Raw genomic sequence first — 16,302 nt, 5'->3', positions numbered from 1 at the left:
ATACGGAAGCACAGCTCAACTATATTCCTCTTATCGAAGGAAAAATACGTGAACCGAGACAATCATTTCGAATACAGATTCTCAAACTCAAAGACTGTGGTATCGTTGAGAATCCCTGCAGGAATTAATAATCTACACATCTGCTTTCCCAAAAGTGCCCTTACTCTTATCATCAAAGTATCCAATTTTCGTCGCATTTACAGTAAAATTTCGTTCGTTTCACTTCTTTTAAATCCAATCCACGAGAGAATGCGCAGAGAGAGGTCCGTGATTTGAGAACCCTGGATGACGCATAAAGTTAGTCGCATCGAGCGAGTGAACAGACTGGCGGTGATTGGCGAGCGGGTACTCACGCTCGACCAATCGTGGCGTAACACGTGCCTGGGTGGTGATGGTGGCAACCAAGCGTCCTCACTTCACGTCTGTTTATTGCGTCAGTTTATTTCAGTTTATTTGCGTCTGTCACATCGTACGGTTGATGTTCGAGTTCATTCGGGCGATTCGCTTGGGTTGATCGGTCGATATCCGGGCCGAATTCGAATTTGTCACGCGGAGGATCCTGACGCGGTCGAACACACGGCGCGATCGTGTGGCTAGCGCTGGCTAGCGCGAGAAGGTAGAAATCGAGCAGGATCTCGAGAAAGTAGGACGCTTCGCGTCACGTCGCATGGCGGATTATGAGCTCCGTGAAGAGTGTCATCATCACCCTGCCTAAGGGAGTGCCCAAGGCGATCCCGAGGAACGAACCGCGCAACGCGGTGTCCAAACTCAACTTCACGACGTCGATCCTGGTGGACAAGGCGAGGATGGATGGCAGGAAGACCGCCCCCGGCGGTCAGCAAGAGGAGACGTGCGACGACGACGTCACGACGCTCCTCGAGCCCGTGGACATCCGTGTACGCGGAAAGAAACGCCGACTGGATCATCTAACGTGGGAGGAAAAGCTGCAACGAAAGTAAGCGAGAGAACTCTTATCAGGATTCACCATCTATGTACCGATCTTTAATTGGAGATCGTCCTCTCGGTCCTCAGGAAAGAGAATGGGAAGAGGAAGAACTAAGTTTTTTTTTCTCCAATAGAAATTGTCGCTCGGATATTTCATATTTTGTGATCCTGTAACGGATCCTGTAACGGATGATGTGATGGATTCCGTACACATCTTTATTATTTGCTGAAAGACTTTAAAAGACCCTGAGTTTCTTTTTTAAACAATTTTCAGAGGATCAAGATGGATCAAGATAGAAAAGGCAATTTTAACTGTCATGCACATTTTTCTATAATTCTACCAACTGACGCTTGTTTAACATTGATCTAATTTAAATTGTTAATGGCAATAAAACGCATTTCACAAGCACAAGCTATTGTATTAATTAATTAAATTTGGTCGAATCTGTATAAGATATAGAAATTCTTTTCGAAAATTCACCCTACAGAGAATTACATCAGCCAATGATTTTTATCAGTCTTGCTCATGGCACTAATTGACGCGTATCAGTTTAGCTTATCCAACAACAAAAGTTGTCTTTTTCGATAACCTGACAGTCTCATGTTTAATGTTCAGCAGGCGTGATCTCTTTACTCAGCTTGTAGATGAACCCTATCTCGCTTATCAGCGTGTGTAATATCAACGCGAACAGTTTGCCTCAACGAATTTATTCTCGGAATCAAGATTCTGAAAGAGCAATTTACGTAAGAGACTTAAGCTGGTTCTACAATACGTCGCAAACGATGGCAACTGCCAGTAGAAAAGTGTTATTTCTGATTGCCGATTGCCCAGTTACTGTCGCCAAAAAAATTAAAAGTTCGCCAACTCTCTTTTGACAACCGTAATTGACAAGCGCAACATGGAAATAACACTTTTCAACTAGCAGTTGCCATCGTTTGCGATGTATCGTAGAATGGCTCTTAAGGATGCACGAGATGCGTGTTCCACGAATTACAAGGATATTCCGCGAATTACATCCTCGCGAGGCATCTTTCGCATATCTAATGAACGCCATCTGCTCGTTACGCGTCACTTTGGCGATTCATTTCTACTGACGTAAATGCGATTACGTGATAGTCGCTATATGTATAGCGATAGATCCGGTTAATGCCTGTAAAATGAGTTTGTGGAGTAATCACCGGTAGCAGTTGTTGCGTCATTTTTCTTGTTATCAACTGGAAATGACTTGCCCATAAAAGGTACAATGAAACGAGAAATACTGTTGCATCATACATCGGGAAATAAAATAGATTAACACAAAGAAATGGTAATTCTTTCGAGAATACTAATACACATAATATCTACAGTTTTATCTGAATTTTATGAAAATAATAAAAGAAGGGAATGCACAAATTTTTAATTTTTTATCAAAATTCTTAAATTTTTTAATTTCTGCCATTATAAGTTTGTATCGAAATAATTCGTCTTCCCGTTCTTTTCCCGCGAGATAGAACTTAACTGTTTAAACAGATGATCATTTTAATTATTATTTTTTTGTTCGATTTAACATTGATAGAAAACTGAAGAATCGTGTGGCTGCTCAAACTTCGCGGGACCGCAAGAAGGCGAAATTGGACGAACTTGAGGAGACGGTGAAGACACAAAAGGAAAGAAACGAGCTGCTTACGCAGGAGTGCGCAATGCTGAGATCACAGAATGAATTGCTGACGTCACAGAACGAATGGCTGTTGAATGAAAATAAGAGGCTTAGAAACGAGAGAGACGCAGTGAGGAACACGATCACAGATCAGCAGCAAACGATCTGCTCCACCTGTCGGACCCGTGTCGACGGTGCTGTACCTTCGCTGGGATCTGCAGTATCCCCCAATGACCCTCTGCCGCAGGGTGGGACAGCACAGTCGGCATCGCGCCCGACACGGACGCTACGGGCAACGCTGCTGCTGAAATTTCTGATCTACTTCCTCTGGAAGACTTCCTGTTCAGCACCTTCCAAAGCGCCGAGCAATTCGAAGAGCTGGCAGAGAGCCTCCTACGAAATGTCAGCCCAGAAGTTGAAGCAAATCCTCAGAGATCAAATGAACAAGTGAGTCTTGGGAGTTGCAGTTTATATATAATTGCACCTCATGTTGTATTTTTACTTATTGTCACTCTTATGTTGTATTCCATTTCCTATTTGTCTCGCACCTTTTTGATTGTATCTTTTACTCACAATCGGAGCGAATAACTCATAAATAATGATAGTCGGTATGCATCCTTCCAATAAAGTGATAATTTTCTTTTTAATAAATATAGACGTATATTAGTAGTTTTTAACATTATAATTACATCGTTCGTTATTCTTTCTTGATTACAATTTTCTGTTCTTTTTCTTCTTTGAAAAAAATTGCATGCTTACGTGTAGTAAGTTGGATATGATGTAGAGATGGATGAAATATTCCGAAGTTGAACGGAGTTCTGATCTGAGTGATGCAAATGCAAGTTTTAATCTCCGGTGAAAATCCGAACGTTTCATTCATTTCCTCTGCAATCGCGCGTCCTCATGATGTAGTCGTTCTCCCTTAATGACCTGCCGATTGCGCTCCATTCCACAGGTGTCCGTCAACGAAGCTCCCGTTAAAAAATCTAACCATCCAGAAGCATTGGTGGGGCAGACATCAGAAAATGTGGAAGCCAATAGAACTGGTGGAAGCGTAAATAGCACATCCTCCTGTCTACAAACTACATCTAATTGGTTTCTCGCCGATTGCGACACAAGAAGCACGACATCATCGATCAAGACCGAGATTAAACAAGAATCAGAGACAGCATCGGATCTCGACACTCTCTACGGTACATACGACGAAACCACTAACTCCATCACAATTATGTATCCAGGCGAGGAAAACGACGGTTGCATGGGTATCCAGGAGTGCGTACAGGAGGTAGTCAGTACCGAGAACAACGTCGTCAACCAGATCACGGACGACGCTACGCATCTCACCGTTCCCTCTTCGGGCGTTCATCTGTGCTACCCGACGCAATTCTCGCCGGCGTACACCAATTCCATGTCACCTGCTATGAGCGATGTGGACAGCTGTGGCGTCAGTTCTTCGGCGAAGCAGCTAGACTGCGCCAGTTTGTCGGATGGTGGATACGAGTCTCACGACTCTCCGCAATCACACGTGTCAGACGCCTTGTTCGACCTCTGGTCTGAGAGCTTCAGCGAGCTGTTTCCCACGTTGGGCTGACAGTTCCAGATAAGGCGTGCTGCCAAGGCGAGCGCCAGATCGATGTCGAATCGTTACATCTGTGATATGGAGAATTTTAGCGAAAGTAGGATACAAAAGAGAAAGGAGAGAGAGGCTAGCTTTCAGAAAAGATCATTATAATACGCAGTCTATCATTCATTTGACATTTGATAAAAACTTTCAAGCTTCGATTAGACTTTCGCACATTTCTTTTTATCAATATTGAGCAATTTAGCTTCGTAATAAACGTTTTGAATGAAATGGGTAATCTTGGAAATGTAACTTGTTGCAAGTTATGTAAATATTTTGTAATAAAGACATATGTACTTAAGTTCACACTCAACGTGTGCGTTAATTATATCTATATAATTAAATTCTTTTACATTATGTAAATGATAGCTATAGGAAGAGACAGAGTATAACTAATTTAAAAAGGCTTTCTAATAAAAGTTATTATAAAATAGCAGAGAGACGGTTCAGGCCTCTATGAAGAGATAAATTTGTTTCCTCTCTCTCTCTCTTTTGTCATAAGTTTTGGATAGTAGCTTTATGCAGCACAAATAATTAGCACTATACGTATTGTCACGTATTGTCTAATTTGGTTTAAATTAACAGTATATCAAATTATTTGCAATGCAAAATTAATAACATTAAGACGAGTGACTTTAGTAAAAAGAATATATTTTTGTATATATATCCAAGATTATAAATTTTCTTTAATTTATTTGATGTTGTAAGAAGATAAGTAAAATAGTTTTCCATAGACACAACCAGTTAATTTTTTTTACATATACACACGTACACAGATGCCTCTATTTAAGAAATTTATTAATGTTACATGTCTATACATATTATATATAGTGTGTATATATATATATTGATTTTTCGATCTTCGCTGTGCAACAGAAATAAATCTGAAACTAATGGTATATCTTTTGTTTTCCAATTCTGTGCGCTAAAGCGTCGTTTGTACATGGTGACGCGAATTTGTTCTACTATATGCGATTCAATATAGCAGGCATGGTAAACTTGTAGCGCTGTTTGCGCGGTAATGTTAAACTGATTATTATATTAGTGCTATTTAAATATCTTATAAATATACGAAATCTTTCTAACGCACGGGAAAAGCTTTCATTAGGGAGATATTTGGTGGCAAAGATACGGTTATACAAATATTACTAGATATCGATACAAATTATTAATAAAGATAAACTATAGCACCCTTTTCTCGTTAATCGTTAAACGGCGTGACAAACTCAAACTGAGCGGTTTGAGAATACGTGCGCGATTTATTATATAAAATTAAATAGTTTATAAAACGCACAAAGATCAGAATGTTTTATCGTATTTATTAAATTTTCAACCAATTTAAATTTTTTAATGGAAATTTGATAAGAGAGAAGGTTTATCACGATTTTTTAATTTCAATTTTCAAATATATCCATAAATTAAGTTTCTATTAAAATTTATTCGATATTAATCGAAGGATGGGATTTGAATTGTACTTATATCCATTCAGATATAACAACTTTACAATTTCCTTGAAAGAAGAAATTGTGTAAGATAATACGATCTCATCGATTAAAAAATGGTGACAGGATAATAAATTCTTTAATCTTTTTACAATAATCTGTAACAATCAAAATTCTTATAATAAACGAAAATTAGGCGACCTAACTGGCCAAAAAATTCCTCTATATTAAAACTCACGATGTTTCTTCGACCATAATCTAGTCCTTTTCAAGTGAGAGATATTTAAAAAGGACTCGTGAGTTTTAATATAGAGGAATTTTTTGGCTAGTTAGGTCGCCTAATTTTTTATTATTAAATATTTACTGGCGAAGAAAAGGTCTTTGTCATTGTAATCAAAATTCTACTCTTTTTGCATGCATTCGTTAGTCAATATTGATTTAAAAAATTGAAATTCTAGAAGGCTACTTTAGACAATGTGAGTCCTCGTCTCGCGCTTTTATATAGACAATCAAAGCAAGTAAGTGTTTATGTCGTATACGTATTTCGTCAAGTATAATAAAACATTGCCAAGAGAAACAGCCTCTCGTTTCGTTATGTTACAAAAAAAGTATTCCGAAAAATATGAATTATTTATCCGAAGAGTTTGTCAAAGCAACCATGGCAGTAAGGCTTGTCGTTTTGCTCCTTGAACGTGCCCTTGTTCAACTGTTTTAGGCAAAACGCGCACACAAAGTGCTCGGGATGGAATTTGCGGAACATTGCTGTTATACAACGACCTGAAAAAAGTGAAATGCAAAAGAGACATGTTAGCATCATATTAAAAATCTTAAATTTCAAATTTGGTGTATTTACCGGTAATGGGCTTGTGACATCCTGCACACAAGGATCCTCTCTTGGCATGATAATGTGTCTCGCAATACGGCAATCCTTCATGATCGAAGAAGGAGCCTCCCTGAAACTTTTGTCTGCAATCCTGCAAAATAAATAACATAGACGTGTTTTGAGAGCATCATATAAAATAAGTTTGATATATACACACACGTACGCGAGAAAATATTGCAAAATTCTATAAATCTTAGAAAAAATCCATTTCAAAATCTATTTAAAAATAAATATATCATGTCCTATAGAAAAAACATTGGAAAAATATACGAGATTTTACATCGTAAACTGGATGTTTTCAATGAAATCTATATCATTAATATCATGACATGACAGAATCCATAGTTCCTGAGAAAAAAATATTTGCAAAAATTTAAAAATTACAAGAAATCAATAGTAATTTGAAAACATCCTGTACGCATATATTCTGTACTATTATTCCTCGTCTCTTATTCATATCTTGGCCTCGTCTTGAATAAAACGAGATACATATGAATTTAAACAAAACTAAATAAAAACGACTAGAGATCGACATTTTGTGTTTATCACTTATAGATAATAATAAAATGTATAGTATTACCAAAAGAATCGAATTTTTAATTAATATGTATTTTTTTTTACTCGCTTTAGTTAGCTTCCTTGACGCAAAAGAAGCTATTATATCTATTCATGTGATATTTAATTATTTAGAAAATTTTTTCAAAGAGAGATAAAACATTCGATCGAGAGAAATTAATCGTCTTACTTTTTCCAAGATAAATTTTTTATATCAATTCGATTCATCTGCTGCTACTATACAACCTAAGGAATGAAAACATCCATCTGTGACGACGGCATCGTCCACACTACAGCATTTAGTTTGGCTCTTCCCCATATCTGTTACCACAAGACGCACATCTCCAAGTCGCTATATGTGTAGATGCCCTAGTCGACTCTTGGTGTCGTGTGTGTCTTTTTGTTTTAGAGGTTTGTTTTCTTTTTTTGGGGGAGTGGGGATAGAGTGAGGGAGGGATAGTTTATTTCTTTACTTCTCATAAACAATACTATATAATTCGCGCGGCTCGACAGAATTCCTCTCCATTGTCAAGAGCTCGGCACAATGTCAAGACGCGAGCTTGAAAACGAAAGCAGCTAGCTCGTACTTGTGCTTGCCGAGAGTATGCCCTGTGATGCAAGAGGTGTTGCGTCCGATGCGTGTGCAAAGTGTGTGTTTCCGATGTGTGTGTGTGTGTGTTTCACGATGCGGAATTTAGACGACGGTGATTTGCAGTCAGCGTTTCTCCACTCTTGGTTTCCCTCAGCGTCAAGCTAAATCACCTGTCAAAGGATCAGGGGGGGGGGGTGGCTCCGCATTCATAGAGCCAGAGGGCATACAGGGGGCAACATATCGTGCGGGGGTAACTGGGCAATAGTGACAAAGAAAATCAGCGTGAGGAATTGGCATGATGTGAGGCGGCGGGATCGAGCAATGTCCTACGCCTCTTGCTCTTCCTCTTCCTCGTCGTCGTCTACCCCGACACATTTGGGGCACACCGGTTGTCCTTCCATCGCGTAAAAGGACTTTCCGGAGACTGGCTTCTTGCAATCCTGTAATTGTCAAAGTTTAATGTGTCTGCGTTTCTTACGACATTTCTTCCGCGATTTTTCGAGATTTTTAAGATAGCATGAAGGAAACAAAGATGTTGACGATCTCGTGAAGCTTGAGCTGAAAATAAAATTTGGTGATGAGACAGATAAATTTTGCGAGCATGATACCTACCCTGCACACGAAGCAGTCCGGATGCCACTGACTGTTGAGAGCAGATATATAATTCTCCATGATAGCACGGTTGCAGCCGCCGCACTTGGGCGCGAACATGTCGAAATAGTCCTCGCGGCAGTAGGGCTTGCCGTCCCGTTCATGGAAGCCCTCCTCGCCGAACTGCTTACCGCACTGGGCGCAGAAGAAGTGTTCGGTGTGCCAAGTCTTCTCCAGGGCGGTTACGCATTTCTGGAAGAAAAACATTTTTCTCGCATCCGTGAGCGAATTTACAAGATGAAAATTTTGAGGCATTTAGGAAAAAAGTATTGATTGACCCAGAGATGATTGATTGATATTTCTCACTTTATGTTTTATACTTTATGACCAGTATAACTATGTTGTAGTTCGAATTGATGATTTTTAAATTTTAATTTAATAGAGTTATTTTTTCAGCTATAAGTGAAAAAAAGAGTTTATAAAGTTAAATTAAAATTTAAAGTTTATCTTCGAACTATAAATGTTATCAATTTGTGTTAAGAATATTAAAGTTCAGACATTCCATGAATGCCAAGGGATAAAAATTTCAAGTGAAACGACAGTTTATGTCGGGTCCTTTTTATTATTTTCTTCACGAGACATTCTTCGTCTCAGTTGCACTTAGATAGAAACCAACATAAGCTAAGAGGCTTATACTCTTTCCCTCAAAAGCCCCGAGAATGTTCCCGCGATCCTTACATCGAGAATAGGCCCGTTGCAGTAAGCGCAACGAGGGGAGAACAAGTTATGGTAGTCCGTCTCGCAGTAAGGATGACCCTCCCTCTCAAAGAAATTCCGCGTGCCCAATTCCTGGTTGCAGTGGGTACATGTAAAGTGTTCTGGATGCCACGTCTTCCCTAAGGCCGTTATCACCTGTGTAGCAAGAACATTATTAAGTGAAGGAGGATATCCAATCGCCAGATAGTAAGATCAAGCTTTCAAAAATCATGATGCAGTTGAGGGCTACCTGGCCCACGATGGGCTTCTCACAAGCGTTGCAGCATCCCTTCTGGGTTGTGTTGACTCCTTGGCGGCTCATGTCGGCCTGGAGATTACCAAGCATAGAATCCAACTGGTTCTGCTTGAGAGGTTGGCTCTCTCCCGGATGGTAGAGATGGGTCGTGTGGGTCTCGGTGATGTGGACGCGAGTTTGCGTGCTCTCGGTGGGTAAAGGGCTCTGCGAACTCTTGGTGGCCTTGTTGGGCTTCGCGTATGGAGAATCGGTCACCGTCTGGTGCTGATGGGTGCCGCTATTGATCTGCAAAGACACGCGAATCGTAGGATCGAGCGCGTAAAAATCCGGGTAACAACTCTCTATCCGAGAGATTGAGACAATCCGAAGTGCGACGTAAGCGCTTCGGTCTCGATCTTGTGGTTGAGAAAATGAGGCGATAAGGAATTTAAAGAAAATATTATTTTCCTTGTAGCTTCTCTGACATCCCATCGTTTGCTATTCTAAAGTGTGAAAAGGATTTCCTCAACCTCGAGATCGATAATCTCAATTTCTCGAAGAGCTGAGATAGTTGCACTCGTTGCACTGAACCCTCGAAAAAGGAGGATGTACAATTCTCTGCGTAATTCTACGAATCTGTATCAATCGTGCACGTGTCTGTATGCGTATGTACGTGTCGAGGTGTCGAATGAAAGGGATTGGGATGCGAAAGTTGTTCAAGGGTGAGTATCGGCGTGACTGATTTGACGGACAAGGTGAGAGAAAAGGGTCAGATCGAGATGTCAAGGGTGCGAGTCCGTGAGGTGTCGAGTGAAGAGAAATTAAAACCCACGGGCGAGATGGATGAGGTAAAAGTAGGAGATGTAGATCGCCACGGGCGAGCTTGCAGACTAGCCGAAAGTTCCGGGCATTCCGGCGGGTCGTACCGACGCGCGGGTGCCCCACCTCTCCGTGGCTTCGTCTGCTTGGTCCCCCTTCTTTCGCAGCCGCGGGAAACAGGGGGAGATCGTCGGGAAGGAATATGTAGTGCGGCTCCGGTAAGAGGTAGTCCCCGGCTCCACGGTTGTGGCGAGGTGGTTATTTTCGTAACGTGGGGAGCCAAGAATGGGCAGGAGTGGATTTAACGCCCCAGTGTTTTTCGATTCCACGGCAAATCAAAGCGGCGAACAGTCGGGGGCAGTGGGACAGCCTGTACTTGTTTCGTCGACAGCTACACGTGAATCCGTTTACGGAAGAATGGAACTTATGCGAAAAAAACAATTGTATACCTTCAAGTTCTTTATCTTGGAACGGTAGAGATCTTCTAGATGTTTGAATGTTACCTTCAGACTTAGTTATGTACACAATGCAGACGAGAAGCAACATATGCTTACTCTTTCGGTATGAGATTAAACGTGCGTAAAAAAGTCCATTCGGCTTCCAGCCAACAACAAACCCTAGAGTTTAATTTAGTTTATTTGGTGATTTTTCATGCTCATTGGCAACGTATGAAGGCTGAAAGCCGACGTGGATACCGAAAGAGCTATTTAACCCTTTAGAAATGGCGGCATTCTCTTCAATCTACAACTTTCTCACATTTTTTTACGAATTTCTCAATTTGTCGATATTTACAACATATATTTTAAACATTCGAACGATTTGTCAATTCGTATATCTTCCTTTTAATCAATTAAAATTATACATTTAAATTCTCTCAAAAACAAAATATATATTAACAATAAGATATTGGCCGCTCCGCAAGGGTCATCGCGTTATGTACGCAATTATGTGATTATGTTATGGATGGATGGATACCTTAAATTCGGAAAGCGAAGCCATTAGGTCGTCCAGTTCCTTGGTAGCGTTACTCGCGGTATGACCGTTAGGGTAACTCCGGTGAACTTCGGTTCGACTCAGTGAGCCATGTTGACTGGAGGGATAGCCGTCGTAGACCGGCTGTATCTCCGTAGACGTCTCTTGTATGGTGACTCTCACTTTTCCATCAGTGGGGTAGTCTCTGCTCGAGGGGGAGGGAGGGACAACAGTCCGTTTTACCGAATGCGAATCATCTTGGGGATCAACACCCCCATTAATCGCCGGCGAGTTTGATTTTCTACGATCGCACGAATCGAGCGACAATCGTTGAAGTCTGAATTCGCCGGTTTACAATCAACTCAATCTCGAAATTATTAATCACAAGAGTCAGATATTTAAAAGCAGCCTGCTTGATATACAACTCTTACATTGTTTTGGGATTAATTTGCGGCGACATAGAAAGCTCACCCGTTAGGCACTGCGGTGCTTAATTCCTCGAGCAATGAGTCGACGGTGGGTCGAGAGGCTGACATGCTACTTGGAGAATGAAGCATGGGACTGGTCGCACCTCCGTTCACGCCTGTCGTGGACGCGTGGCTGTCTATAATCATCGAGCAACTCTGTACGATAAACTGCTCCTGTGAAACTGTCTCTTTGCCCTTTTCCGAAAGGCTTAGCAGTACGTAAAGAAAATGAGAAAAAAAAAATAGAACGTTATCGAAATTATCACGCTCTCTTATACAATATGTAGATTCGTTTTCCGCAAATTTAAAGTCGATTTCTATTCAGCAACTTTCGTCGATTTATCTTAGAATAGAGTAATCGACTTTATACATTTTTGAAATAAAATCGCGATTTCTAAAATTTGCTCAAATCGTATCGAAAAAAGATTGATTGGAAAACAAGATATCGTTAGTCTTATTCGCGTCTATGAGATTTAGAACGGTATTTATAGTCGGTTCTTACTTCAAGACTGTCTTATGTAATGCCTTAAGATGCTAATACGGTTCTGTGATTGGTTCGTAACATCTTAAAATTGTATTTAAGATAGTCTTAAATATAAGATTCGACTATGAATACTCTCTCTCTGGCCTTAATCTGTGAAAAAATTTTTATGTCTTACACCGTGTGTGACTTTTTACAGAGAGATTCAGAGAGACATAAATTGCAAGGAGTCGTCAAAAAGTCTTGCTCATTGAAATTGACTATTCGGGACAGGGTTAAGAGTAAATAGTCAACCTCGTTCTTGATAGTGGGCATTATAGCGCGCGTTGCTCAGGTCTTGCAGGAGGGTGTCCAGCTCGGAAAGATTGTTATTGAGGGAAGGCATCTTGCTCCCGGTGCCGGCCTGGGTATAAGACGCGCTTCCAGTTTTACCCATGGTTTCCTCTATCGCCTCGCGGTTCTGATAAGTCGGCTACAACATTCAGGAAAGACCGGAAAGATGAAGCGATTAAGGGGATGCTAAAGCCGTCCAAATTACCGACAATTACATTTCAAAGCTCTCATTTTGAAACGGCTTTATAGATCGCAAAATCCTTTTACAGGAGTAAAGTAGAGGTACTAATGAAGGGTGGGATTGTCAAATAATTAGTAATAATTGAAAAAAATTTTTAAATGTTGTCATCTCATAACCTTATTTTCTGATATAAATAGTTGTATACGTAATATGTACGAAATTAAAGTTTCCCACCCTTCAGAAGACGTGCACAAACAATAACGTACCTTTGAAATTGAGATTGAAAGCCTGGAATAAAAATGAGAGCTTTGAAACGATCGTGTATATTTTTCACAAAAATATTCACGCAGAGCAGCAATTATGTCACAGCAGTAGTTCACGGATCTTGCGAGAGATGGCGAGCAATCGAAAAAAGGACAGATGTCATTTCGTTAGACAAAGACAGATATAGGGAAAACAAAATTAGAAAGGTTGACATTATCGACATCGAGGAAGTTCGCCAGTCACTGTAGGATCCCCTTAACGGCTCCAAGCTCGTTCGTATCATAATTGTGTTCATCAAAGACACCAATCTTTTTATCAATTTTACATAATAAAAAGAACTGTCTTGAAAGGATAAATATAACATCTTATTCTTTTTTTTTTCATAATAAGTTCACGTGTGTCTTAAAATATTTATTTTTATTAATTTATTATTTATCGTTGACTGCGCGATTTCAAGCGCAAAATTTAGCCCTGTGTTAGTTGATAATTCTGCTGTTAATTCCACGCTTGTTGACGAAATTCCAGCCTGACAACGAGTGTTATACCTATTTGTTTTAATCATAGAATAGTAAGAATTAACTAACAATTTAAATTAAGCTCTTAAATATTGAAATGTCGGAAACGGTTAGAAAATTTAATGTCAACCATAAAGAGGATTTTCTTCGGATGAATGGACAGTACGGAGATGATTTGAACGACAGCTGCACGACTTTCTGCATCTACCTAAGATTATACTCTTGGCTTGTTAATCGACAAAAAGCGATGGTCTGCCAAGTTTCCACAAAATGCATTATTATTTAGAACCATGATGTCACTAGAATCATTATGCGGCGCGTGTGGAACGTCGTCGTTCAGAACGACATGCGTTTTTAGTCCCGACAGAATCAATTTTAGATTGCTTTTAGTCGCGAGAGTAAATATCCTAAAAATATGATCGCGTCCCGTCTGCTTAAAAAAGATAAATGTTCGATAATAATATTAAATAAGATTCATTGGGAAACATAAGGAAGTTTTTGGCGTGTCACATGATTTAAACAACACTAGTACAATTTATAATATTTATGTAAAATAAACTCATGTCATATGTGCAATAATTTGAATTTTTAAATAATATTAATTGAATATATATTGTTCTGGATATAACATTTGTCCATATCGTCCAACATTAACGTTAAAGATAAGATTTAACAAGTAAGCCAAAGATGTTTCAATTACAAAATTGGCAACTCGCGAGAAGTCGCTCCGACTTGTTTACCGAAATTAAATTTGATGCTTGACGTCAGGCTAATCGATGGCCAAATGAGATCCGCAACTATCCGTAACGATAAATTGGAGCTTACGAGTCTTTGAACAGGACTCGTAAATGATGCGTAACGAAAGTAGCGCAATTGAGTCGGTCTCCAATAACCTCCCTGCATAAAAATAAATCACCGATTACGCCGGTTATTCTCCTCGCTATTTAAACCACAAGACATCAATAGATATTATTGTTAGTTAGCTAAGAAGTTAATTGTGTAATTTATATCTAAAATACATTAAATTTGCCTCTTTATCTTTATTCATACAGCGCGTTCACCGCAACTGTCGCAAGTATTTACATTTATATTTCAGGATACTTTTTACAACTCTCGTAAGACCGTATCATAATATTGAAATAAACGATTTTCCAGATCTTCGTTTATTGAATAATTTATGATCTTTCAAATAACACCCAAAAATAATAGACAAATTGTAGTCGAATTTCTGGGAAGCGAACAAGGACGGTGAGATTTATCGCCAAACTCCCGCGCGACTATATTTTTTTTGCAATAAAACAGCATTACGGCGCATCCTGCTGGACGGAAACTAGGTTACACGAACCGACACTGAGCTGTCGGTCTAAAAATATATTCGCGGTTAGCCAGCAGAAACATGTCAGTAAGACGTATCGGCGCTTAGCGTGGAAATTTCGGCGGCGACATCATTATTAACGCGACGGAGCATCTGCAGGGGATGTCGTGCGATCTTTTACATCAATCGGACGCGAGACGCACCTACCAAATTATCGACAAAAGATTTTTTTAAAACAAATTTAGTTTATTTCTTATAAGAAAAAAATACAAAAATACTCGCCTTCTATGAGTTTTCAATCTGCAATATAAGAATAACCAATTTACCAAGAAGAACTAATTTATTACAAGTTAATTATTTTCGAAATTTTTAACAAATCAATCATTTTCAATAAAAAAATTCTTTCAAAATTTTTCGTTGGCTCCTATCGTGATTAAAACGGTATTTGCGAGGTACTTCACATATTATACTCCTCTCATCTGAGACACCCCACACCCCACGCGTCCAGCATCTGTGTAGCTCCAATCCGTCACGGTCACGTGCTCGCGTTGTTACCGCATTCGGCGACGTTTATGCAACGGGCTATAATGGCAGATGCAGATGCATCGAATCGCGTTCTGGAATCAAGTACTGGCGCGTGCGAGCTAAATTCGCACGTCAAAGGGAAAGCTTGTACAGCCCGAGTGACCTTCGGTAATCCGGCATCCGGTAGGATTTGGCACTCGAACGGTAATTCGGCAAGAAATGGTTATTGCCATTGTCGATTGCCATAATCCGAGACGTTATTTAGCATCATGTAATGCAATTACGCGTTGGTCAATGTTGCGAAAAACAACCTTGAAATAGCGAAGCTCAGAGATATCTCAAACCAATAAAAAATTTATTATTACGAACGTTTTTTGCTTTATAACAGATTATCCGCGACAAAGAATTAATAACCAACAGATTTTACGATATTTTTAATTAATTTAGTTAATTAATTATTAACCATCTTAAAAACAAAAAATTTACAATAAATAAAAATACAATTTTTTGTTATTTATAATTGATAATAATAATAGCTAAAGAAAATTTTTTGCGTATATTGTAATTTTTAAATGAAAAATTATAATATAACGTACTACATCAAAAACTTCTTGAACTCCTCGCGAAACAAGCTCGTGAGAATTTCGCCTAGTTGGCCGTCGCGAAAATAGGTCTCGGACTGTATCTAAACTGGATCGCGTCACATCCGAGAATGACGACTGCAGTGCAAACTTGATGACAGATCGATGCGGTAACAACACGTTCCGAGAAGAGTAATGTGAATGGCGTGACTAATACGAGCGTGATTTGTAAGGGCCAAAGCACATAACATGGCGTAGCGATATACGACGGCCGTAGTCCCCGACCTGACAGATCAGGATACGCCAAAGCTTGTGCGTTACTTACATCCACGACTACGACTATCATATGTGCTTTGGCCTTTAAGGACGTTCTCTCGTCCTTATACTAGAGAAAATCGATTTTCTTAGGATTTTCTTGAAACTGTGAATATACGTTAATTTAGGTGTGCTTTATGCGTGGTATAAATTTTAGTACCTCTTCCGGGATAAAAAATGAAGATACTGAGCCTCAAAGTTTAAAAAAAAATTTAAAATTTAATTTTTTTTACGAACAATTAGAATCAAAAGCCATGCGATCCAAGCTTAGGTCTTT

The 16,302-nt window shown here is 39.5% G+C and overlaps 2 protein-coding genes across 17 annotated transcripts in view; one reads left to right on the top strand and one right to left on the bottom strand.

Annotated features, from left to right (window-relative positions):
• The first annotated feature begins 397 nt into the window (after nt 1–397).
• Nucleotides 398–5,102, top strand: LOC112454688. The gene is made up of 3 exons (XM_025016204.1): nt 398–955; nt 2,502–3,029; nt 3,495–5,102. The coding sequence occupies exons 1-3, from the start codon at nt 678–680 to the stop codon at nt 4,171–4,173; spliced, it is 1,485 nt and encodes a 494-aa protein (XP_024871972.1). The 5' UTR covers nt 398–677; the 3' UTR covers nt 4,174–5,102.
• Nucleotides 4,985–16,302, bottom strand: part of LOC112454678 (leupaxin) — a 42,260-nt gene continuing 30,942 nt past the window's right edge. For 12 of the 16 annotated variants that reach the window (XM_025016191.1, XM_025016185.1, XM_025016188.1 and 9 more), the window contains 8 exons: nt 12,291–12,468; nt 11,520–11,652; nt 11,052–11,349; nt 9,273–9,563; nt 9,005–9,178; nt 8,288–8,518; nt 6,499–6,619; nt 4,985–6,422 (listed from right to left, as the gene is read on the bottom strand). In XM_025016191.1, coding sequence (XP_024871959.1) covers nt 6,277–6,422; nt 6,499–6,619; nt 8,288–8,518; nt 9,005–9,178; nt 9,273–9,563; nt 11,052–11,349; nt 11,520–11,652; nt 12,291–12,468 — 1,572 coding nt within the window. In that variant the 3' untranslated portion in view covers nt 4,985–6,276. Of the gene's footprint in view, nt 6,423–6,498; nt 6,620–7,461; nt 8,116–8,287; nt 8,519–9,004; nt 9,179–9,272; nt 9,564–11,051; nt 11,350–11,519; nt 11,653–12,290; nt 12,469–16,302 lie in introns of those variants that run through there. The other 4 variants (XM_025016192.1, XM_025016183.1, XM_025016193.1 and 1 more) reach the window with 3 other exon arrangements.

The sequence above is a fragment of the Temnothorax curvispinosus genome, unplaced genomic scaffold, assembly GCF_003070985.1.
Source record: "Temnothorax curvispinosus isolate PA1 unplaced genomic scaffold, ASM307098v1 QBEX01005269.1, whole genome shotgun sequence".
NCBI lineage: Eukaryota > Metazoa > Arthropoda > Insecta > Hymenoptera > Formicidae > Temnothorax > Temnothorax curvispinosus.
This window is presented reverse-complemented; position numbering and strand designations above follow the sequence as displayed.